Genomic DNA, 24,947 nt, shown 5'->3' on the forward strand with positions numbered 1-24,947 from the left:
TCCTAATTACAGGGGTGTAGATATAAGTGTAGTCATAATTACAGGGGTGTAGATAAAGGCATAGTCCTAATTACAGGGGTGTAGATAAATGCATAGTCCTAATTACAGGGGTGTAGATATAGGCATAGTCCTAATTACAGGGGTGTAGATATAGGTGTAGTCTTAATTACAGGGGTGTAGATATAGTTGTAGTCCTAATCACAGGAGTGTAGATATAGGTATAATCCTAATTACAGGGGTGTAGATATAGGTGTAGTCCTAATCACAGGGGTGTAGATAAAGGCATAGTCCTAATTTCAGGGGTGTAGATATAGGTGTAGTCCTAATTACAGGGGTGAAGATATAGGTGTAGTCCTAATTACAGGGGTGTAGATATAGGTGTAGTTCTAATTACAGGGGTTTAGATATAGGTGTAGTTCTAATCACAGGGGTGTAGATATAGGTGTAGTTCTAATCACAGGGGTGTAGATATAGGCATAATCCTAATCACAGGGGTGTAGATAAAGGCATAGTCCTAATTTCAGGGGTGTAGATATAGGCATAGTCCTAATTACAGGGGTGTAGATATAGGTGTAGTTCTAATCACAGGGGTGTAGATATAGGTGTAGTTCTAATCACAGGGGTGTAGATATAGGTGTAGTCCTAATCACAGGGGTGTAGAAAAAGTGTAGTTCTAATCGCAGTGAGCCTTCACATAACATTAATATTGTATAAAGTATGTTTTTACAAGGCAGAGATCTGATCATTGTGATGAAAGCAAACCAATAAGTTGTTTGATACTCTATATCTTCCATGCAAGCATCTGATGAACCATCCACAATGTTTGCCAGAAAATAGCCCAACATCCCTCTTCAAGTGACTAAGAAATTGGGTTACATTGTTGGTGGCCATGAGTTATGTCAACTGAGCTTTGAAATGCATTTTTGCATTTGCTTCAGTCATACTGCCCCTGCAGATGTAAGGAGATTAGTAATGTAATTTGTCTATATAATAGGAATTAGATTTATTTTCCCTCTCTTTGTTACACCATGCTGTCATCTACTTTTCACTTTTCTAATGTGCTGTCTGTCAGTGCTGTCACTCCTCCCCATTTCCATTTCCCTCTCCCCCATCTCTCTCTCTTTCTCTCTCTCTGTCTCTTTTCTCTGATTCATTTATCCCCCTCTCTCTAACTATCTGCTCTCTGTCTATCTTCTCTCTCTCTGCTCTCTCTCTCTTCTCCCTCTGCTCTCTCTATCTTTTCTCTCTCTGCTCTCTCTATCTTCTCTCTCTCTGCTCTCTCTCTGCTCTATCTTCTCTCTCTCTGCTCTCTCTCTGCTCTCTCTATCTATCTTCTCTCTCTCTGCTCTCTCTCTGCTCTATCTTCTCTCTCTCTGCTCTCTCTCTGCTCTCTCTATCTATCTTCTCTCTCTCTGCTCTCTCTCTGCTCTCTCTATCTTCTCTCTCTCTCTGCTCTCTGCCTGCTCTCTCTCTCTCTCTGCTCTCTCTCTGCTCTCTCTATCTTCTCTCTCTCTCTCTGCTCTCTCTCTCTGCTCTCTCTGCCTGCTCTCTCTGCCTGCTCTCTCTCTCTCTGCTCAATCTCAATTTCAGCGTCTTTGGGTCCTTGAAAAGCGTTATATAAATAATGTATTATTATTATTAATCTCTCTTCTCTCTCTCTCTCTCTCTCTCTCTCTGCTTTCTCTCAGCTCTATCTCTTTTTGCTCTCTTTCTCCGCTTCCTCTCTCTCTGCTCTCTGTATCTCTCTCTTACTCCATTGTTGCAGGTCCATTCAGGTGTCCCTGCGATAGAGCACTCAGTCCGTAGTTAATGGATAACTCCGGGGCCAGGGCAGCCATGATGAAACGTTGACATTTCCCTCCGATTATTCATCCTCCTTTGTTCTGCAGGCTGGAGTGTTTGCTCACGGCCCTGGCTCTGGGTGGAGGCAGGGGGACCTATCTGAGGCACTCCCGGCTGTTTGCTCGTCCTGTTTGCTCAATATGGTGGGTGGGTGGGTGGGTGGGTAGCGGGGCCACGGGGATGGGGCAAGCGCTGGCTGGGGCGGGGAGATGGGGGAGACAGCCTGAGACTTTGCCGGAACACATCCCAAGGGATACAAAATAAAGAAATACTGGTGCAGAAGGCTAATTGATCATTTCCACAATGTTACAGATTACCAGGGATGGGTGGATTAATTATTAATGGGTGGAGACAGTGCTTGATCATATTTCATAATAGAATAGTTCATATAATACATTTTCATTTATCAAATGTCTGCTGGAGATTTTTTTCCTAAATCATCACACGCATTTCCCATTTTAGATGTGCAATCACCCTTTTATGTAACATTGCAGCAAACAAAAATCACCTGGTGCAATTTCTCATTGAAGCATATTTTAACTGTATTTTCCAATTGGGGCACGTTTTCTCTAGGGCCTAGATAAGGTCTTTATGACTCCTATTGAGGCAGCGCATGTAAAACATGCCGACAGCCAGCCTTCAACTTCCCGTCTGCCACTGGGAGAACCTTGCTCTCACACCCACAATATGCCGGGTGTTCTCAGACACTTTTCCTAGACCCAGATGACATAAAACAGATCGACGACAGTTTATAGTGGGTCGGCTGCTCACAGAGGCCCTGGCCTGACAGAGCCCAGCCTCTGTCTGTGTGATCAAGGGGCGTGCCTCAGTTCCAAATAACCACTGGTAGACTCTGTAGATAATTGAACCACCCAGGTGGGGGATGGGGGGGTGTGGGGGGGGGGGGTGGTGTGGGGGGGGGGGTGGGGGGGGGTGTGGGGGGGGGGGGGGGGTAGGTGGCTCAGGTAGATCACTCACATCCAGACCCGAGGACAAAACAATGCCCGGCTGCCCAGAGTGAGAGGAGACTGGATGATCAGGTTGGCCGGTATTGTCTTCAGTGTTTGTTCATTTACTCACCTGGCAGATAGCTCTATCTGTCAATGGATGGACGGATGGGATGAGGGCTTCAGCCCACTCACAGTGCCTGAGCTAAGGACTCACAAGGGGGACTAGTCTGCAATGGATACGAGTAGGAAGAAAGACATGGCATTCATTGACTATATACTATAATTGTTTCCCAGCTTTAACACTGTGTGATGTACTAACAGTTATTAAACTGCAATTTACATGCTAACAGAACACTTTTCTTCTCTTCCAGTTATTACTTGACCACGTTCAGAGTGGTGGAATGGCACCACGTTTATTTTTTGGTGGAATTGTCCCCCTTGCCAAGACCACCATGTTACAGTGTATGAATCTGTTGTTAGTGCTAGCAGCTGTTGGTCTCCTGGGCTGGGGGTTCTACTGTTAGGAGCAGTTGGTCTACACCTGGGCTGGGGGTTCTACTGTTAGGAGCAGTTGGTCTACACCTGGGCTGGGGGTTCTACTGTTAGGAGCAGTTGGTCTACACCTGGGCTGGGATTCTACTGTTAGGAGCTGTTGGTCTACACCTGGGCTGGGATTCTACTGTTAGGAGCAGTTGGTCTACACCTGGGCTGGGATTCTACTGTTAGGAGCTGTTGGTCTACACCTGGGCTGGGATTCTACTGTTAGGAGCAGTTGGTCTACACCTGGGCTGGGATTCTACTGTAAGGAGCAGTTGGTCTACACCTGGGCTGGGATTCTACTGTTAGGAGCTGTTGGTCTACACCTGGGCTGGGATTCTACTGTTAGGAGCAGTTGGTCTACACCTGGGCTGGGATTCTACTGTTAGGAGCAGTTGGTCTACACCTGGGCTGGGATTCTACTGTTAGGAGCTGTTGGTCTACACCTGGGCTGGGGGAGGGACTTTTTGGGGAGGGGTACTCTGTGGCTTTTACAACTGAGTCAACACAATGCTGATTGCTTTTAATGGGATCAGTGAGAAGCCTCTGCTCTGACCCTGCCCTTGTTTGGTTGTGGGGGCATTGGGTGGTTGTCTTCTAGTGTGACACTCAGAACAGGAAAGACACACACACACACAGTCACTTGCATGCACACACAAACACCCAATGACAGCAGCCACACGCAGTCACACACCAAGACACACACTCACCAAGACACACACACATACACACCAAGACACACACACATCAAGACACACACACACACACCAAGACACATACACATACCAAGGCACACAGACACCAAGGCACACAGACACCAAGACACCCACACACACACGTGAGGTAATGTGAATGCTGTCAAGTTGGTAAAGGGAGAAACATGATGAGACAATGGCTCTGCTGGGAGTATCAGTGAGAAACAATGTGCATTGTGTAAAAGGGTACCCCAATTAAAAACAAGGAGACCCACACAATGCCCCTGATCTCCACATATGGGTTACCACAACCCTGTTTTATCTAATGTCACTACAGAACCATCAAGGGGACATTCCCTGACGGGCCCTGGTCAGAAGTAAGACACGAAATAAGGAATAGTGCCATTTGGGATGGTTTTGTGGGATTAATGAAGTATTACATAGATATGACAATAGTCTAAATGGGAAAGGCGTCGTTCATTCAGGCCATTTCAGTTTTGAGGGAGATGCTGTCCTCCACTGTGTGTCGGTCTCTATCAACACAAGTCAACTCCATGTATCCAACTCATTTATAAACAGTAGTGAGAGTTGCAGGTCACACTAGTCCAAGATGTTTGCCAAGCAAATAATGGTGTCGACAATAAAGTAATTATGATTACCATCACCATTAAGGATAGCAGGTTGAATCAGACAGTACACACAAAGCGACATAGCTGAAAGGGCAATAGGTGGGTTTATCACTATGATTTCCATGTTATGTTTCTTTGCTGTGATGCTTTGATTAGAAAATGCAGGAGAGAAATCCATGCAATGTTTGGTCTGTATTACTGTCAACTTGTGAGTCCTCAAACTCTACTGGGTGGAAGCAGCGAATTAGAGTAAATTCAACATGATCCCAGTTAGTCAGTGCTGTAGACTCTGTTAATCATGTAGGTCCAAACTATGGATTGTGTCATAAGCACTGTAAGAAAAGAGATGAAAAATGATTCAGCCATAGAGCTGCTAACAGATTTATGGACTTATTATTTTCTAGGTCAAATAGAAAACAACATTGTAATAGCTATGACACGACACTGAAAACAGATCCTAGACCAGCACTTTTTAACTTCCCTCTTAGAAAATCTTTACCAAACTGCTAAGCACTGGTAGTCTTTTTCCTTACTTAAAGTAAGTCTCATTTGTTACTATGACAATTAAGAGATCACAATATCTTATAATTCTGCATCCTCTGTTGTCTTCATAGCCCTTCCCAAAGATTTCTTCAGTTTGCTGAAAATCATCTCCTCTCCATCTTCCAGTGTTTATAAAGCACTGATGGCCTGGAATGTTTGTTGTTGGTTGTTGTTCTTCTAAGAACTGGCAGTTTTTTCATGTGAAAACACCCTCAAAACCAGCCTATGGTGGGAGTTTGGATGAGGATCACAGGGAAGATGAGGTGACATGGTGGAAGGTGAAGGATGGGGATTCCGCAGACTCCCAGTAAAAATGAGGACAAGCTTTTCTCCTATTTTGTCCCGGCCTTATGACAGGTCAAAATACTCTTGTGACAACAATGTTTTGGCAATATCAGTTCCTCCAATGAATGGTAGTTGACATTTGGGGCTAACGCAGCTTAACGTTTTGTTTTTTAAAATATGTTTTAGAAGAGCATGTACAGTATATCTACTGATGTGCAAAAGATCCTTTTCAACACAAAGTCACAAAGTATTTGGATGGTGACACAAAATCACATAATCATGTCAGCATCATGCACACAGACATCATATCTGTTGCACATACTGAGCATTAAGAAAACACTGTGTGTCGAAGAAATTTAACTCTCATCAAAATGGAAGATTCATGTAGGAAAAGACAAATAATCCATCAACACATCCAGTTAAGAATTTTATTTTACATAACATTTGATCCTGGCCACCAAAAATGTAAAATGTATTTGTATATAACACATACACATTTTGTATCATCAAGCAAAATGAAGTTACAGTATTGCACTGTACAGATGAATGGGGATAAAAGAAAACACTGCAACCTCAGGCACTGTCCTTCCTGTCATACTGAGTTGGACACAGGTGCTCCTAGCATGGTGGATCCATCCTTGGCATGTCTCTGCAGGGATATCACCACAGACTTCCTCCATTGCCCGGAGAAGACTCACTATCTGATGAGGGTTCCAATCATACACCTCAAAAAAATCTTCAACTGGATTGAGGAAGGGAGGAATATGGTGGATGGAAAATAATTTGGATCTGGGGGTGGTTGGTGAGCCTGGGGCCCTGTGTTGTCTTTCTGGGGGTGGGGGAAAAGGTCGTCAAGGAACACCAGAAGGTGTGCCGTGTTGTGAGGGGGGCCAAGTGTGACATGGCAATGGACAACCCCTGCTGCCTGATAGCAGCACACGTGATGAGGTCTCCACCCCTTTGGCCAGGAAACTCCGTCCTTCCTCCACCCTGACTCAGTGGCCAATGATGTTCCTTCCCCGGTGCCGCCTCTTGGTCAGGCTGAATCCTTCCTCATCCTCCATGTCTTCCCCCGACCTCCTCCCCTTTCTCCTCTCTGTTGCTCCATTTTAAATGTACCAGGAGTCCTTGTGTGCCCTTTTTCATAGCTGACAGGATGAGGACTGGTTGAAACCCAATTTGGTTGATTGTGTTAAGTGTGTTGTAATGCATTTGAACTTGAGTTTTTTCTGGTTAACTCGTGTATTCTCACAAATGGCCCAGGTGTTTTCTCAACGACAGTTGTGCTCACACATTGAGAGTTGTGTGTAGTGTTTTGCAATATGAGTGAACTGGAATCGTAAATTGAGTTGAAGCAAGTAGAATGTGTGCTTGGTTCTGCAGAAATCATCTGATTACTCAGTGTATGCTTTCACTCACAGTGTATAAATGACTGGGAAAAACTGTAACCTGTCTAATAGCTATATATTTATTAAAAGCTAAAATATATATATCTTGTCCTGAAGGTAGGGGATAACACAATATAACATTTTATAATGCCTCTCAAACCATTGCTGTACCTGCGCTGTAGATTGCCAAACCAGCCAACAGATGAGATGGTAGGCATACCTGTCTAGAAAGCATGCTAGTCTATATCACCATGACAACGTATACACATAGCTTTTTCTACTACCTTGATGCAAAGTCTCGTTCAGAGCCTCCCTGCATCAGTGTTGCCATGTCTGCTATATTTCAAAATGCCAGTACTTGGGCTTGTTTGAATTCCACCATTTGTTTTAACAACCATATTTAGCAATTTTTTACCACAATATATCCTGATTTCATAATTGAACATTTAGAAGTTGAGCCACTGATAAATCATAGGCTTTCGTGAAATTACACCCGCTGGCAGTAACTCCCCTTTTAAGCAGCCCCCGTTGAGTATTCAAATCGTATTACTTTCTTACTGCAGGGCAGATCTGCCTCCCAGTATATGTTTGAGTAGGTAAAACTCCCAACGCTTCTGTTTAATCTACGTACAGTCTCTACTCTGGTCTTCTTCCTGACTGACTGGTCAAACCATGACTGTTAATCATCCATGAAAAGACTTACCAGGATTCACTTTCTACCCATCAATACATCCGTTTCATTCAGCATTATCCTTAATCATGGTTGCATCCAAACGAATGAAGACGTTCTCAGTAACATAATGCATTCCAATATTTTCAATAAAAGGGACTTTGCAACAGAATAAAACATTATTTACCATAAACAAAAATAATTTTAAATACATCCAACAAACATTCATAAGCATGAGGTAGTCTTGCATGTTAAAAAATATTGGACCATATGTTGAACTAATTGTAGGTGCTAGCGCAGCCTTTTAGGATTTCCTCATGGAAACTATACCCCTCAATATTAAAACCAAACTTTCCTGTTCTGATGGACAAACTGACAACAAATATAATATTTTGTAATTCTAACCAATGTCCTTGTTTTCAGGGCTTAATACCATTAAGCTGCCTTACCTATTTCAGAACATCCTCATTCATGTTCTTCAATGAAAAACTAGATTGTATTGTCAAATATATGGGAATTATAAATGATATGGGACTTGTAAAACAAAAGAAGAGGTAAAAAGCCCACACAGTATTTAGTGGGGAGGACTAGCTCTTCCAAACATTGTTTTTGACTACTGGTTTGCAAATATCTGTCTTGTTATGTTTTGGAATGATGACGCCTCTGTTATATTGGCACAGGGTTTGTGTCACCCATCTGCCTAGAGAAGTTATTTTGTAATCCCACTATACACACAGCACAATGCGGAGCAAATTAAGGTGCACTTTGACCCGTCCTTCGCCCCTCAGATAATGCATTTGATCACTGTGGAGATGTTGGGATCCACATGGAAGAAGATCTATAGCCAGAATGGTCTTTCGCCTCCTCTGATCATCTGAGGGAAAACTATGACCTCCCTAGAAATAACTTAATCAGATCATGACAGATTAGAGACTATGTAAGAATTTGCCTCTGCACATTTCAAAGTCCTAGACCCTCTTTGTTTGATGGGTGCTTCAAAATGTGCCCAAAATCAAGCAAATGTGTATCTAATCTGTTTGAAACATTTCTAAATGTGAACACGACCAATAATGTCAAGGTAAGAAGCAAGGAGGAAATGGGCACTGAAACGTTATGTCTGACTGGGAGGATGACTTGGAATACTTTAACACCTTCTCAATCAACTCCAGACACTGTCTCAATCAAGAGTTTACACTATATACTAAGACATGGTACATGGAATGCTCCCTGATATCTCACCCCTGTCTGATGAATGTTAAATGGTGGAGGGGCCACTCCTTCACAGCTTTTTCCTAAACTCTGTCTGACCAACCTGTCCTGACGGCTACTGGTCTGGAATCCTTGAAATCCTTTCTCAGGTTCTGGAATCTTTAATAGAACCAGACCCAGTGTTGAGCATTCCCGGGATTTTGGAAAATGTAGTTTTCCTTGGTCTGTTCCCCTTCTTTTTTTTTATGTGGGCGGGGGGTGTTCATGTTTTATTTAGTTTGTCTTATTTTATTTAAATAATGAATAAACTACACCGCTAATATATTTTACATTTCCTGTCTGTTAAATGTATGTTTAATTAAAAAGTGTAACATGAAATTACAAAGGAAGCACACAATTAAAGTAGCTTCTAAAATCAACCGCAGTCAGCTTGAAAATTGAACACAGCACCTACCAGCACTGTTTATCTAAAATGAGTCCAACATTTCAATCAGTTTTTTTATGTTTCATATGTTTGGGTTTGGCTGCTAGCAGATGTGCAGTGTTGTTGTCCAACATGAACTGATAAGGGCTTTTATTTTCTCCAGTCCCTACACTGGCCAGGCTGCTGGCTCAGTGTCAACTGATAAGACTGTCGCATACCACCTGTATTAATGATTGGTCAAGCCTGCCTCCCAGGCCAGCAGTTACCAAAGAACACATGTCAGATTAGGAGAAACCTCAATAAAGCCTGCCAGGTTCTGGCCCTCTGTTAAAAGACACTATTCTCACAACTCTATGACAGTATTTTTTTTATTGGAACAAACAAGTCGGGAAAAAAAAGGAACCTGACAATTGTGAACAGCAACAGCCGAGTATTTCCCTTTGTTGGTTTGGACGATAACCCAACATCAAAAGGAGTTCAGCCCTAGTCCCTCTAAGTAGTTGCTCTGGAGCAATAGCCTGTATCTAAACTGGATCTTTTAACAGGACAGTACACTCCAGTGCACAGTCACTCAGTCATTACTGTCTCTGAAACATTCCCACCTCCCTTTCACCTACACGTCTACCTACTATTCTCACTACTACCATTACCCTATTCCCGCTACTACCATTACCCTATTCTCACTACTACCATTACCCTATTCTCACTACTACCATTACCCTATTCTCACTACTACCATTACCCTATTCCCACTACTACCATTACCCTATTCCCACTACTAACATTACCCTATTCCCACTACTACCATTACCCTATTCTAACTACTACCATTACCCTATTCTCACTACTACCATTCCCCTATTCCTACTACTACCATTACCCTATTCTCACTACTACCATTACCCTATTCTCACTACTACCATTACCCTATTCCCACTACTACCATTACCCTATTCCTACTACTACCATTCCCCTATTCTCACTACTACCATTCCCCTATTCCTACTACTACCATTACCCTATTCTCACTACTACCATTACCCTATTCTCACTACTACCATTACCCTATTCCCACTACTACCATTACCCTATTCCTACTACTACCATTCCCCTATTCTCACTACTACCATTACCCTATTCCTACTACTACCATTACCCTATTCTCACTACTACCATTACCCTATTCTCACTACTACCATTACCCTATTCCCACTACTACCATTACCCTATTCCTACTACTACCATTCCCCTATTCTCACTACTACCATTACCCTATTCTCACTACTACCATTACCCTATTCTCACTACTACCATTACCCTATTCTCACTACTACCATTACCCTGTTCTCACTACTACCATTACCCCATTTATTGTCTAATTCTTTTACTTCATGTGAAAGTGGCTCCTCCGTTCCCCCCCTGACCAGCTCATTTACACACCACGTTCGCCGTCTCATTATCGGCCCAGCCCTGGCACACTCACTGGGCGCTGACCTGGGGGCCGTCAGTCTGTGGCGGATAAAAGGTCCTGGTTAATGAGTAGCCAGTGGAACTGTGGCCTGCTGCTACAGGTGTGGGGGCCAAGGACAGGGACTGATAAGGCCGTCCTAGCAGACATGGCCGGGGGGGAGAGGTCGGGGACCAACAGTAGAAAAGGGGCTTGTGACGGTGACCCATGAACACTTCCATTGGATGGCTAATAGCACAGTCATTTAACCCAATGGTTCCTGATGTCCAATACGGTGCAGGTAACAGTAATCCCAGGCAGTTAAGTCATTCTGTATGATAATGGCCAGAGGCTGCCTTTGTGAGGTCGCAATTACTAACAGATTTTTTTGTTTTGTCTGTGACCTCTGAACTCTCACCCAGTTAGTAAAATTCAGTTCACTTCCTGTAATTTGTAAAGCATTACCCTGTAGGCCTATAGAATATGTAATCATGGTGAATTCACACAACCGCAAACAGTTACCAAGTTTTGAATCTCAAGTAGGCCGAGCACGGAATCCCAAAACTCACAAAAAGGTTTTCTAACAGGAGCAGAACCTTATAAACTAAAATTGTATCTAAAATTGTATCATTTGTATTTGTCAAGAAAGATGCTTGTGTGAGTGCAATTCCTGCAGAAAGATAACTTCTGGTAACTCTGGGGAATGACTCTTTGGGGCTGGGATGTTTCATTCAGATCAATATTTCAGATGCCTCTTTTTCCCCCACCTCTTCCCGCACACAGTCCTTGTTCGACCAGATTGGCTAATGAGTTACCTGGGATCACATCCAGTTCAGTCCTTCCTCCCCTAACCTCCCACCAGCTCCCAGTCATTCTACTCATCCCCCTCCTTTTCTCTGACCTCACACCCCCATTCCTCAGCACTGTCCATTATCTGCCAGCCTTCACCAGGGTGAACAAACTGTTCTATGTTCCCCTCTGGTTCCCTCTCCCGAGTACATGTCCCTGGGTCACCAGGTCCAGAAAAGAGAGAGGGCAACAGAAAGCTAACCCAGTCCAATGCAGGCAGCCTCCCAGGCTATCGCTAAGGCCAAAGACTACTGCCCTCTGAGAGATTGATTGTTCTCCCCCATTCTCTAACATAGGAATGCAACTTTGTTCTAAGCTTTTGAAAGTCACTTTGACTGGTAATTGACAGCCCTAAACTACCTGGCAGAGAACAGGAATTTGTAACGGAAACCTATGCCTAGGTTTGTATTGAAGATATTTCCATTGGAACTGCGGGGAACAGTTTCTGTGCAGAAACAGTTTCTGTGTCATTGTAATAGGCTAGGGGAGGCCAGACCTCGTGTGTGGACAGGTGTGTCACACAAGCTAATGGGTACTAGCACCACTCCACAATCCCACTCACAATGGCTACCAAGCCAGAGGATTACATTTGAACTGTCTCCAAATCCTTAGACTGTACAAATGGTTTTCTCAAGATCTGGATACCATACAATATGTGTGTTTGTCTGTTTGTGTCTATTTGAGTGTGTGTGTCTGAGTGTGTGAATGAGAAATAGAGAGAGAAAAATATGTCTGTATGATATATACAGGGTTGGTGGAAGAGGTGTCTCCCATTTATTGCCCTGCAGATTTTTCTTTTTTTATAATTGGTTACTTAACACATGCAGCAAAATGGCCTGAATTACTTCAACATCTCCTCATTAACCAAACCAAGAAAACACCCCAAAGGTATGACCACCTGAGTCATTGGTCAATACACGGGAAACCGGGCCTGATGTGTCACTGTGTAGCAGGCTGGCAAGACAGCCCCCTGAGCTAATCATCAACAGATTAAAAAAGAAACGGTATAAACCGGGTGGTTTGAACACTGTATGCAGATTGGCTGAAAATAGTTTTTCATGACACGGTAGATCACGTGTATGACCAAATATTTATTTTTCACTGCTTTAATTGGGTTGGCAACTGATTTCTAATAGCAATTTTGCATCTCCAGATTCCAAGATAGCCTAAGTATAATGGCCACTACGGATAGCCTTAGTATAATGGCCACTACGGATAGCCTAAGTATAATGGCCACTACGGATAGCCTTAGTATAATGGCCACTACGGATAGCCTTAGTATAATGGCCACTACGGATAGCCTTAGTATAATGGCCACTACGGATAGCCTTAGTATAATGGCCACTACGGATAGCCTTAGTATAATGGCCACTACGGATAGCCTAAGTACAATGGCCACTACGGATAGCCTAAGTATAATGGCCACTACGGATAGCCTAAGTATAATGGCCACTACGGATAGCCTAAGTATAATGGCCACTACGAATAGCCTTAGTATAATGGCCACACCCCCTCGTGCCACCTTGCTCAATAACGAGATAAACTGGGATTATGGCTTTGAATATGAGACTTCATAATAGTATAGGAAGTGAGTGTGAGAACAGGTGGGTGTGGGGGGGGGGGTCAGCTGAGGGGAAATGCGTCACATTTTATAACTTCACGGCAGTAACTGGGGACTGACTCACTGTAATAAAAGTATGCAATGGGGGAAGTCCCCACCCCAATCCTTATGTCTGTTGACATGGTTGTAGCTACTTGCTGTTTGGGTTCTACCTTCCGGTTTGCATCCAACTATATATGACCCAGAGGTCTAGAAAAGAAACCTGGAAAACGAACAAAATGCCCTGAGGGCCACTGGATGACGCCTGCTCCCAATGGAGACAGAAGAAGTGGCAAGGGAGAGGACTTTCCCGCTACTAAGTGTTGCAAACAATAGCTGGCCACCAATCCTGGGCTGTTAAACACACAGTGTCAACACTGACTCTAGGGAATGCTCAAGTTGTTTTTCATGCTGTCCATTTGGACAGGTCCCCGGAAAGCTGATTGAGAACCGTGTATTGTTGTGCCGGCGTACACCTTGCACGAGTCGCCCAAACGGACGGTGTTACATTTACCGCTGTGTGGATCCGCCAAAAGACAAGCATTTAACTGTCTTTATCTCTCTTGTGGCCTATCTGGAATTTGTTTGAAATCGGTTTTCAAAGGAGGGCTTGTTCTCTTGAAAAACATTTATTTTTAAAAAGAGTTTAATAGGGTTTTCCCCTGTCAGGACACAGCATCAGTCCTGGTGGGAGTTGACAGTGGAGATGTCTTTTTAACTACCCTGTTCACAAGGCAGGTTGCCTCAACGCATGAGCCCCAAATGACTACCTTTATTACAGATATTTATTGTCTTTCAGACTGGTTGTCTGGCACCATGTGGCTACTGGAGGTACTGTGAACAAACACATCTAATGTCACATTGAATTGATCGGAGAACAAAAACACCTCATGATTATCTTTGATATATTATTGCTTTGAATTCCATGCCACCATTTGCTATCTGAATCCATCAATTACTCCCACTATGAAAGGTGCACTTCTCTAGTCCACCACCATAAAGTCTAGAAGAGGAATGTGGATCGCTCTCAATCCCTGTGTACATGCGTGCTTAACGCACAGTGTCTCAGAAACACCTGACCAAATTACATAATTTATATAGAACACGCAATTGAAAATGTAACATTTGCAAGGTCACCCCTCTCCACTCGTTTGATATGAAATGTAATGTAATGAAATTCAGTACAGTCGCCTCACAAGGTCACTCAATGCAGTATTTCTCTGGTAAAAAACCTAAGGGATGCCACTGACCAATAAACATTCAAGTACTCATGGACTGGCACAAAAACCCATATAAATCATATATATATATATATATATATATATATATATATATATATATATATTTGCAGTGTTAAGACTCAACAAATGCAAGGACAATCAAGCCGACCTCACGGTGGCACTATATCAGTGCCATGTTACCATGTATCTCTTGATCTGTTTGATTCTACTATTCTTGGTAATGTCTTGTCACAGAAATCCAGCGTTCACAAAATGACAATAATTGTCTCAGGGTGATGTTGCAATCATCCATGTGGCACAACATGTTTACTGTTGCCTTGTGTTATTCTAATTCCATGCTCCAGAACAACAGTAGTTCTATGAAACGGGTTGGATAATGGGTGCTGGTAAGCAGGTGAAGATTCCTTTACCTTAAAATAATTTGTCTAGTCATCCGTTGGCTACGAGGATGTCAGTCAACTCTCAAGGACATAAATATGAAGTAAAATTGATCAATCATGTTTGAGGTGGAATAATTGTGAAAAGGGGTATCACATCAGTCATACCCGAAAACACCCGCAAAAATATGGTCAAAACAGTATGCTAAATACTTTTTTGTGCAGTTGCCTGGCCCCTGCTGTCATCAAAAATTACCTACATTTGAAATGTGCATGGTGTTTAACATAATTCGGCCTGTTTATCATGTTACCTGTATACAATAACGGCCTATCGCCCAAAAAAATTATAGTAGAAAATAAATCGATTTCTTATTCAGTCCATTTAGAATGGGTCAGGGCACCAACAGTTTTAAAAACAAGTTTCACTTCCACATCCATAGCAACAAAGGAGTGCAGAGGAAATAGCATTTCTTGGCATGACTGGAGGAGTTGTTCACCTGATCATATCCTGGATAAGTAGTAACAGTTCCTGAGGGCCTCACCCTTTAACCGCCACTTTTAAGTCCCTCCCTGATGTTATTACCTATTTATTTTCCTGCACCTTGCCTCCCTGCATTGAAAGACGCAGCAAATTATGCAATACTTGTGATAAAATAAACACTATATGTGTGGGAGTGTGGGTGCACAATGGGGATGAACATGACCATGATAATAACAAGGATTAGATGGCGATTACCCCACTCCAGAGAGTGGGTCAGGCATTAAGAGTCGGATAGTGGGGAAGTAGCTTGCACTACAAGAGAACAAATATATTTCGTAAAGGTCAGGCGTATGTTAGGGTATAGGCCAATAACAAGCATAGGATATGGTATACGGACATGATCATTAAGTTTAGATTTAAAATGACCGGACCTGTCTTCATGGTAGCCTGACCTCACAGCGTGCCGAGTATGACGCTTCTATAAACCTAGTTGGGTTTTTTATGATCTTACAGCGCCCTCATCGGGTATATCGGTGAATGACGGGCTTTCATGTAATTGAATACATCACCTATATTTCTTCTAACTATCACACAAAGGTCTTAGCGTGGGTTGCGCTGAGGCTGTCTCCGTTTTCTAGAAACATCCACTTTATGCCCTTCGAAACCAAGTAAACCAAGGTTGGTGATAATTCTTTTTTTTTACAGAAATACAATTACACACATTTAGTCTAAAATATGTTATTAGACAGATGTAATGAACTGAACACTGATCAGCACAACAACTGACAAAAGAGGCAATTTTTGGCCAAAGAAAGGAACAACTGTACCAGCCTGCATTCCACAGCCGGCTTGGCTCTGAAGGCTAAGCAGGGTTGGTTCGGGTCGGTGCCTGGGTAAAAGACCAGATGCGGCCTGAAGTGCTGTTTGAGGGGCATGTAGAGGACACACTTCCCACTGGTATAAAAATAAAAATCTAAATGCCCAAGCCTTGCTTAAGTCTATTGGATGGGAGTTTAAATGGGTGCCCTAACTCCATGGTGACTAAACATCCGGTGACATCTCCCTCATCTGTGAACGGGGCGCCAAGGGCGGACCTGCCAATTCTGGTGTTCTCTGGCGAATGCCAATCAAGCTACAGGGCGCTGGACTGTGAGCACAGGTCCCACTAGAGGATGTCGGGCCCTGATGCCACCCTCATGGAGTCTGTTTCAGACAGTTTGGTCAGACAACTGCATACTAATAGCCTGTTGGAAGTCATTTTGTAGGGCTCCGGCAGTGCTCTTCATGTGCCTCCTCGCACAAAGGAGCAGATACCGGCCCTGCTGCTGGGTTGATGACCTTCTACGGCCCTGTCCAGCTCTCCTTATTTAACAGCCCATCTCCTGGTATCTCCTCCATGCCGTTGAGACTGTACTGGGAAACACAGTAAACCTTCCTGCGACGGCACGTATAGATGTGCCATCCTGGAGGAGCTGGACTACCAGTGCAACCTAAATGGGCTGCAGGTACCACGTCATGCTACCAGAGGCGACAAGGACACTAGCAAAATGTAAAACGAAAGAAGGATAAGGAGAGGGCAATTGTCTGTGGCCATAACCTGCAAAACCATTCCCTTTTTGGGGGTTGTCTTGCTGTTGCCTCTCCAATGCACCTGTTGTCACTTTAATTTGCACCACAACATCTGACATTGACATAATCGCTTGGGGCGATTATGTGTGTAGTGGGTCGTGTCTCCTTTTACTTTTATAAGTCCGATGTTTCCTTTTATTATTTTATTCAGAAAATGTCATTCACAAACATGAATTCCTTCAACGCCGTAATGGCTAGATTTTCTGAAGATTACATCAGAACCACACAACATTTTCTTCTCATTGCCAACTTGTCAGTAACTTCATGATTACCGATGCATGTTTGGTTGCATGATAGTCTATGCACGTACCTCTGTTCACTTTTGCTGACATACAATTTAGTGTTTTCGAAAAATAATAAAAATAATACGATAATTTCTTTGAACAATCGGCAACTGTAAGTAAGCAGTTTTAGTAGTAAACATATGTGTACTATATATGTGTACCTTTAAACGGTGCATTGGCTAATACTTTCAGAACATAACTTCGTATTCTTATGAAGTCGGATATCTCCTTTCTCCACCCTCTCTGAAAGTCACGTCATATTGGGTTGGATTTCAATTGGTCGTCTAGGCTTGATCACATGACCAGTATCGACTCCCGTAGCCTTCGTTCTTCAATTTATCTCGACTTTAGCTTTGTACTGATCCATGTTAATTGGAACATTAAATTCGGGATAGAAACCCTATGTCACGTAAGATTTAAAGTACATTGTCAATAACTTACATTTGGCAATTAATCCATGGAAGATTTACCACGGACTGGCCACCCTATTCCAGGTATGACATTTCCTCGGTTTTGTTTTCTTTGTTGCACTTGCATGTCAACTACTGCACATTGATCGTATCTTGGCAAAACAACTTATGTTTCAACGACGTAATACGTGCAATACCACCGCTGCACAGTTTACTAGCGCCAAAAATGACAATGTTTATTAATGAGATGACAGGTATTTTGTTTCATTTACAAAGAATCTGAGAGTTGTGTTTGTGTATATTTTCTTAGAATATACTGTATATAAATGTATGCACATATGACTAATTTGCTTTGAATAAGTAGTGTGTGTCATCTGCTTCGTTAACAAGGATCTGCTAACAGTGAAAGGCTTAACTACTGGCGCTTTAAAAAAAAAAGTCAATAGAACTGAAAAGTGAAAATGGTAAGTTGTACATGGTTTAATGCCAAATAGCATATGGTCAGCTCGAAAGGTAGCTCCACGTATTGCGGTAGTTGACAATAAACAATATTGTTCAAATGTCTTTAAGATTTTTTTTGCCTGTCGTACTATCTTGTCAAAATAGGCGGGGGACGGGTACCACCTAAAAGTAATTTAGGAAAATAAATAATTGTTTTCACACCAGAAGCAACAACTCCCTCACTGAACCATTAGCATTTTCCTTGTAATTCCCTGCAAAATGTTACTTTTGCAAATAGAGAACTTGAATACGTTTTATTGTGTATTCAAAGTTAAAGTATTCAAGTCCCTTAGGTATGCACTCTACAAAAACTGAACTCTAAACACCCCCTCTTAAATGCACCCTCAAATAACCTTTAGACATTCCTTTTGGTGTTGATTATTGAGGGAGCTTGGTTCTTGAAATGGTTAATTGAGGAACCGTTAAAAGGAGTTCCCATACAAACTTCTAGGGGTTCCCCCAAAGTCTCCTCTGATGTGTGGACATGTCTGCAGTTCCTCATTTCTGTAGAAGATATATACATTTTTTTTTTATATTTTCATTTTTAAGTAACTTGCAATTCCACAAGTCATACATGTGAATGGAGAGGTGCTGTTGTTGTGGGAAGCGGCCTTGCTCAAGGGCACAGTTGCAGGCAACAACATCTGGGAGTTCATATCAGCAACACTCCTCTTGCCAGCTTTGCAATTTGCTTGTCAGACCCTGAGGTTTGATCTGGCAAACACCCTGGACAACAACAATGGTCTAATTACTATTTCATGTAGGCTTATGTGTTTGGTGAAGCATTAAAGTTATGTGCATTTTCATTCAAACGTTACGATTGTCCATAACACTGGAATTGCTCAATAACATTAAGAAGGTCTCTGGAAATACACTACAGTTTTTATTATGGAAACCCAAACTCCCTGACTCACACAGTAATCATTCATCCTTGTAATTCCCTGCAAAATAAGTTACTCCTACAAAGAGAAGTTGAGTTGTCCAGCAATACAACAGACATGCTGTGTCAGACTCCCTATTACATTAAGAGAAAACAATACACCATTTGTCAGACAAAAGCCCTTGTTATTTTTGTTGGTTTGAAAATCAAGGATGCTAACGTTTGAAACAAATGTTTATAGTATTTTATTTTTGTGTTGCCTTTCAGTTCCTGTAGTTTCATTGCCTTTTCAAACAAGTCAAGATTCCTCATTCCATTCTGTTAGAAATGTGCTGTATTCTGTAGAAAACGGGTCTATTGTGTAATACCCTTTGTTGTCCATGTGACATGACAGTGCCTGACTCTCAGATCAGACCTTCTCGTGACATGTTTGAAATGTGTTTCATTAAAAGCCCAGCAAATAAATAAAAAAAAATTACAAATGTGGGCAGAATGGGAACTTGATTTGTGTTTGACATATGAGAAAACCAATGTAGAATAAGGACAACAAAAAGTAAAGTACTGTCACAACAAAACAAAAAGTACAGATAACATAAAATCAAAACAAAAACCACATCCACCCTCTTCCCCAAAGACTCATGATATGTGACAACAGGAACTTCTCTTTATGTGTCAGCGATATAAGATTCCTCTTTCCTCTAACATGTCGTCGAGAAACTGCTTATTAACTTGATCAGTGGCACCCATTTTCCAAGCAGAACTTCACTTCTGATTTTCACCACCGTAGAACAATGCATTCAGGACCTACATCCACCACCCCTCGGGTGGTTGCCAGCTCCCACCAGATTTGACCTGGTAATCCTCTCACCTCTGGTTCACCCATCTACCTGTCAGACCACCAGTCGCACGCCCTGCCACTGGTCATGGGAAATGTGCTCTAAAAGTGAACGTCAAGCCACAACAGGTTCTTTGAAAAGTCTGAAGCCTTACAGTCTATTGCAGGGCTAGGCAACTGGATTTAACCTGTTAGTGTGGGACCAGAACATCATTTTAATAATTGTTAAACATATACGCTGCAATTTGACAACATCTAAGTGATTTCACTGTCATCAAATTTACAAAACAACTATAATCCAACAAACTCCTTCGGGTAGGTCAGTGGAGCCCCCACCGCCCCCCCAACAAAAAACAGTATGGCAGCCTATTGCCGACCTGTCAGGCTTGTCATCCTGGTGAGGAGAACCTTGTACTGTAATGCTTTGTGTTATCGCTAATACCTGTGAACGCCCCCCCCCCCCTCCCCTGGGGCCCTGGCTTTGACGTCAGTCTATTCCATAGCGTTGATGACACCCGGAACATTCCCATTATCAATGGAGCATGGCGTGCACCTATAGAATGGATGCAGTATTGAGACAATAGTGCTTGAAATAAGCCCATCCCTACCGCCGGATGGGGCGCCATGCTCCGGTTTTGACTGCGATATATACCCACTCAGTTTCCACAGGGTTGTTGCTCTACGTATGTGCTACGCCTCACCTCAACCTCAGACACACCTCATTTAGCTTGGGCTTTAAGCCATGTCATGGATTAGGACATTCTTTTATTAAATTGTATCTTGTTTTTTGTTTTTTTGTGGCTTTTTTTTTTTTAAGAGCTGCGCGTGAGCTGCGTCTTGGGTTTGAAATCCTGAAGTGAGACTTCCAAGTGTGATGACACACTGCAACAATGATTTCTGATGTTCCATATGAGAAGGTACGGTTTCTGTCAGCGCTGTTGTCAGACGTCTTGATGGCATTTTGTGTCTATGTTTTGGAACTTAGAGATTTCTCCTTCTTGTGCAGATGTGTGATGTGGAGTCGACAAGAGAAAAGTCCCATAGGAAAACGCAGATGGTATAACATTTCTCACATATAATAAGTCACCTAATGAGAATAGTGTAAAAAGAGTTTTGAAACCTACAGCAAGACCTTAGTCAGTGTCTGTGGATATGGAATTGGTCACGAACCAGACCCAGACAATCCTTGAATCCGTATAGAACCTGTTCTAGAAATGTTCTCTTATTCCTCACTATAGAACCTGTTCTAGAAATGTCCTCTTATTCCTGACCAGTCTTAGGGATCATGATCTCTTCATTTGATAGGGTTTGGGGGTGTGGTCAGTGTTATTGCTATGTTACTGCGTTCTGATCTAGCCGTATTTGTGTAGTATTCCAGGTGTCTTTTGGGTCTCGTCGGGGGTGCCACTCTGCTGTTAGTGGCCACTGTCCTCCAGACCCTGCTGGTTCCTGTGGGTAACTCTTCTCTAAACAAGCCTGGCCTCAAGGTTACACTGCCTCTCACTGAAACCTGCGCTGACCCCTGCACGTAAGTTAGCATCCACGCTCAGTCTTCCTCTTTCCCACTCTTATGGAGCTCCCTTTAAATGCAATAGTTTACACTGCAACTTTTAGGGGATGTGGTTGAAAGCCATTGTTTTTGCACAACAGGTGTGATCATAAAGTGTTCAAGAATGTAGTCCACTTCCTTTTCTCTATTCCAGAATTGTTCTTCTTGAGAGCATCCCACAGGGGCTAGAGTTCAACTCTAGTGTCACCAATCCATCTATCTACCAGGCTTGGGTCAACCTGATTAGTGAAGCTACCAGTAGCATGGACATCGCCTCTTTCTACTGGACCCTTACCAACGAAGACACAAGCACTCACGAGCCAACAGCCGATCAGGTGTGTGCTACGTTCGGCTGCTAGTGCGATGGTACAACTAACTGGTCTGTAGTTTTAACTGATATTTTTCTGTTGCTGTTATTTTCAATAGGGCGAGGATGTCCTGAAGAGGCTTGCTGAGGCGTCTGGGAAACTTGCAGTCCGCATCGCGGTCAACACTCCACCAGATGTCAAACCTCTGGCAGACATTGAGCTCTTAAAAAGCTCTGGTAGGGGATACTCCAACTGGACATTTGTTTTAAATTTGATGCAATTTACCTTAATCCAGCTACTACCAACACAGGAAATAGTAGGCTTTAGATTTGTTTAAATGTTTTTTTGTTTTTTTAGGTGCTAATGTCAGAATGGTGAACATGAAAGATTTGACATCAGGGGTGCTGCACACCAAGTTTTGGATTGTGGACAAGAAGCACATCTATATTGGCAGTGCCAACATGGACTGGAGGTCCCTTACCCAGGTGAGTCTCTACTATGCCCTTTCACTCAGATCAACAACATGCCAGGTTCTTCAAGTTAAAACAGCCTGACCCTATTCATAACCCATTCCAAAATGTCAACACTGCCAGCAGTATAAATACAATGGTGTCAGTTTCTTTGTGCAAAAATAAAACTAAACGTGTTACTGGAACCATTTAAACAGTTAAGCCTGTGGTGTCGCCTGAAAACGATCACATTTCATTGTTCATTTACGTCATGAGCATTCTCGAACAAAGTGGCCCGTACTGTTCAGGTAGTGGGGGGAGGGGTTGTTTAGGTCTGAAATGTGTCTGGGGTTTTTCCCCTGTGAAGGTCAAGGAGCTGGGGGCTGTGGTGTATAACTGTAGCTGCTTGGCCGCAGACCTGGCGAAGATCTTCGAGGCCTACTGGTACCTTGGGCAGAAAGACAAACCCATCCCGTCCCCTTGGCCCAGCAGTTTCAACACTCCTTACAATAAGGACACACCCCTACAGCTGCCTCTGAATGGCACAGCCTCCAGCGTCTATCTTTCGGTAAGAACAGACTGGTTGTGTTGGATGAAGGGGTGCTTTTTCCATGCTAAACCGTACCTATTGGATAGATAAGATGCAAGTTGGGCCTGTTCCTTGGTTTTGGCCAGTGTTACGCCTTACGCCATATCCGTGTATGTAGGGGTCAGTCATTTCGACGTCTCTGTGGCTGTCCTTTCCCCCAGGCTGTACACTAGCGACACGTTAAAAAATAAGCTCAAAAGTCTGCACCTCGTTGAAAATGTTGTCCTCAGAGCTCTCCTCCATCTTTCTGCGCTGCTGGGAGGACCGGAGACCTGCAGTCCATCCTCAGTGTGATGGAGGACGCGCAGGAGTTTGTCTACATCGCTGTCATGAACTATCTTCCCACAATGGAGTACACGCCCAGCAAACGGTCAGTGTCCAGAGTATTATTAACCTCACTATCTATGACGCTATCTTGTCTGATCAATAGGGATTTTCATCAGTAAACGCGAGTTAACTTTTTGTTACCTTTTTTTTAATCAAAGTGTCGGAAATACACTGGAAACATCTAAGTTTTACACAATCTGCTTTACACAAAATCAAAACACAATGTTCTTGTCAGAAGTCGGTTATTGACCCTGCCTATTTCTACAATTGTGCTTCTCACTATCTGATTTCAAACTTAGCCCTAAACTTAACCACACTGCTAACCTTATGCATAACCCTGAATTAAGTTTGTTTTCCGACATTTCTTTTCCCATGTAGCCAATTTTGAATATACAAATATTAAGACAATAATGTAGCCCAACCTGGTCTCTGGCGCCCTCTGCAGGTACTGGGCAGATATTGATACTCAGATAAGACGTGTGGCGTATGAGAGGCGGGTGAAGCTGCGTCTTCTGATTAGCTGCTGGGCCAGCACTTCACCTGCCATGATCCCCTTCCTGAAATCCCTGGATGCAGTGTGGGACCACAAGAACAAGCTGGACATCCAGGTGGTGAGTAGAACGCCTAGAAACCGATGCACTTGTCGTGTGGGCAGCTCGTCCAGAAGAGCAATGTTCTAGATTTTGAAGTGTTCTTCACTGTCCCATAGAAACTCTTTGTTGTGCCGGCCAATCCGAAGCAGAAGGAAATCCCCTTTGCCAGAGTCAACCATAACAAATATATGGTGACGGACAAAGTTGCCTACATAGGTAACATCTCCTCTACTGGATGATTTTATAAACCAGCCTGTTTCGTTATTCCGATCAACTTCTGAATTGACATCAAAGTATGAAGACTGACATTGTAATTGAGATGTCATGCTGCTTACACGTGTTGTTTCCCCATTGATGCCCAGGTACCTCTAACTGGTCTGGAGACTACTTTGTCAACACTGCTGGAACTGCCTTGGTGGTTAACCAGACTGCCGCCCACTCAGTAGGACCTACGGTCCAGGCACAGCTGCTGGCCGTGTTCCAAAGGGACTGGAACTCTGCATACAGCACTCCAATACACAAGCACAGGGACCTCAAAAAGCTCTGTTAAATTGAGAATTACAATGCCGATGTGTTAAAGAGCCTGTGTCCTGTGAGCCAGCAGGGGGAGGCGTGGGAAGCATATATATAATATAATGCACTGTGGTCCCAATGCATTCTATGGGAATAAATCCCTGTGAATCTCATGGAGATATGTAACCGTCATCTGTTGGCTGTTTGGATGGATGATCCTTGGCATACCGGTTTGATCCTTTTAATCTTTTGAATGTATGATTGGAATATTGGGCCCTTTTTTTTAATGAAAACTAGGGTTTTTTGTTTCAGTCATTTTGAGTCTGTCTGGCTTTAAAAACTAGTATATTTCCCTTTTGGATTGCACCAAATCCAGAAAAACATTTGTGTGGCGTGTGTCTGATGTGACAACTAGGTTGAAGTTGAGAATGTTGTCCTAGCAACTGTTAAAAGGTAATAAAGTCTAATAAACAACTTCTTCTTGGAAACAACCCGTGTGTCATTGATACAAGGTAAGAAACATGTATTCTGTCAAAATGTAGTAATGGCAATAGCTTAATTGTGGTCATAACATCAGTCTCCAAAACTGCCTATTAGCTCTGACTTGGTTAATATAAGACGATTCACACATTTATTATCCAGAGAAATACACCTCTAGTTCTACAGATGTCAAATTGGGTGACTAAAACCATGGCAAAAAGCGTAAAAATATATTACAGCTTTCTGGGGTTAATATAATATTATCTTCAAATAAGTTACAGTTAACTGTAAATCTATTTCCCCTGGCAACAACCTAGGAGGAGGGTCCCCATTGGCTCCAGGGTTTGACCTAGCAACCTTTTGGTTACTGGTTGGATGCTCTAACCACCTTGCTGCCCCTGAAATGGTTTCTCCCAGGGGATAAACATCGGTA

The 24,947-nt window shown here is 42.9% G+C and overlaps 1 protein-coding gene across 1 annotated transcript; it reads left to right on the top strand.

The window, feature by feature from the left end:
• The first annotated feature begins 17,370 nt into the window (after nucleotides 1-17,370).
• pld3 (phospholipase D family, member 3) lies at nucleotides 17,371-24,522 on the top strand. The gene is made up of 12 exons (XM_010891953.3): nucleotides 17,371-17,574; nucleotides 20,524-20,623; nucleotides 20,713-20,763; nucleotides 21,077-21,234; nucleotides 21,410-21,590; nucleotides 21,682-21,799; nucleotides 21,921-22,048; nucleotides 22,380-22,580; nucleotides 22,832-22,971; nucleotides 23,374-23,539; nucleotides 23,638-23,737; nucleotides 23,884-24,522. The coding sequence occupies exons 2-12, from the start codon at nucleotides 20,597-20,599 to the stop codon at nucleotides 24,069-24,071; spliced, it is 1,458 nt and encodes a 485-aa protein (XP_010890255.2). The 5' UTR covers nucleotides 17,371-17,574; nucleotides 20,524-20,596; the 3' UTR covers nucleotides 24,072-24,522.
• Nucleotides 24,523-24,947: the final 425 nt, after the last annotated feature.

This window comes from Esox lucius, chromosome 1 (genome assembly GCF_011004845.1).
Source record: "Esox lucius isolate fEsoLuc1 chromosome 1, fEsoLuc1.pri, whole genome shotgun sequence".
Classification (NCBI taxonomy): Eukaryota; Metazoa; Chordata; class Actinopteri; order Esociformes; family Esocidae; genus Esox; species Esox lucius.

Excerpts from the sequence above, each read along its gene's own strand:
- pld3 (XM_010891953.3), top strand. The coding sequence starts at position 20,597 with ATGATTTCTGATGTTCCATATGAGAAG. Across the intron at positions 22,581-22,831 it reads CCTCCAGCGTCTATCTTTCG|AGCTCTCCTCCATCTTTCTG; the intron begins GTAAGAACAGAC and ends TGTTGTCCTCAG. Across the intron at positions 23,738-23,883 it reads GGACAAAGTTGCCTACATAG|GTACCTCTAACTGGTCTGGA; the intron begins GTAACATCTCCT and ends ATTGATGCCCAG.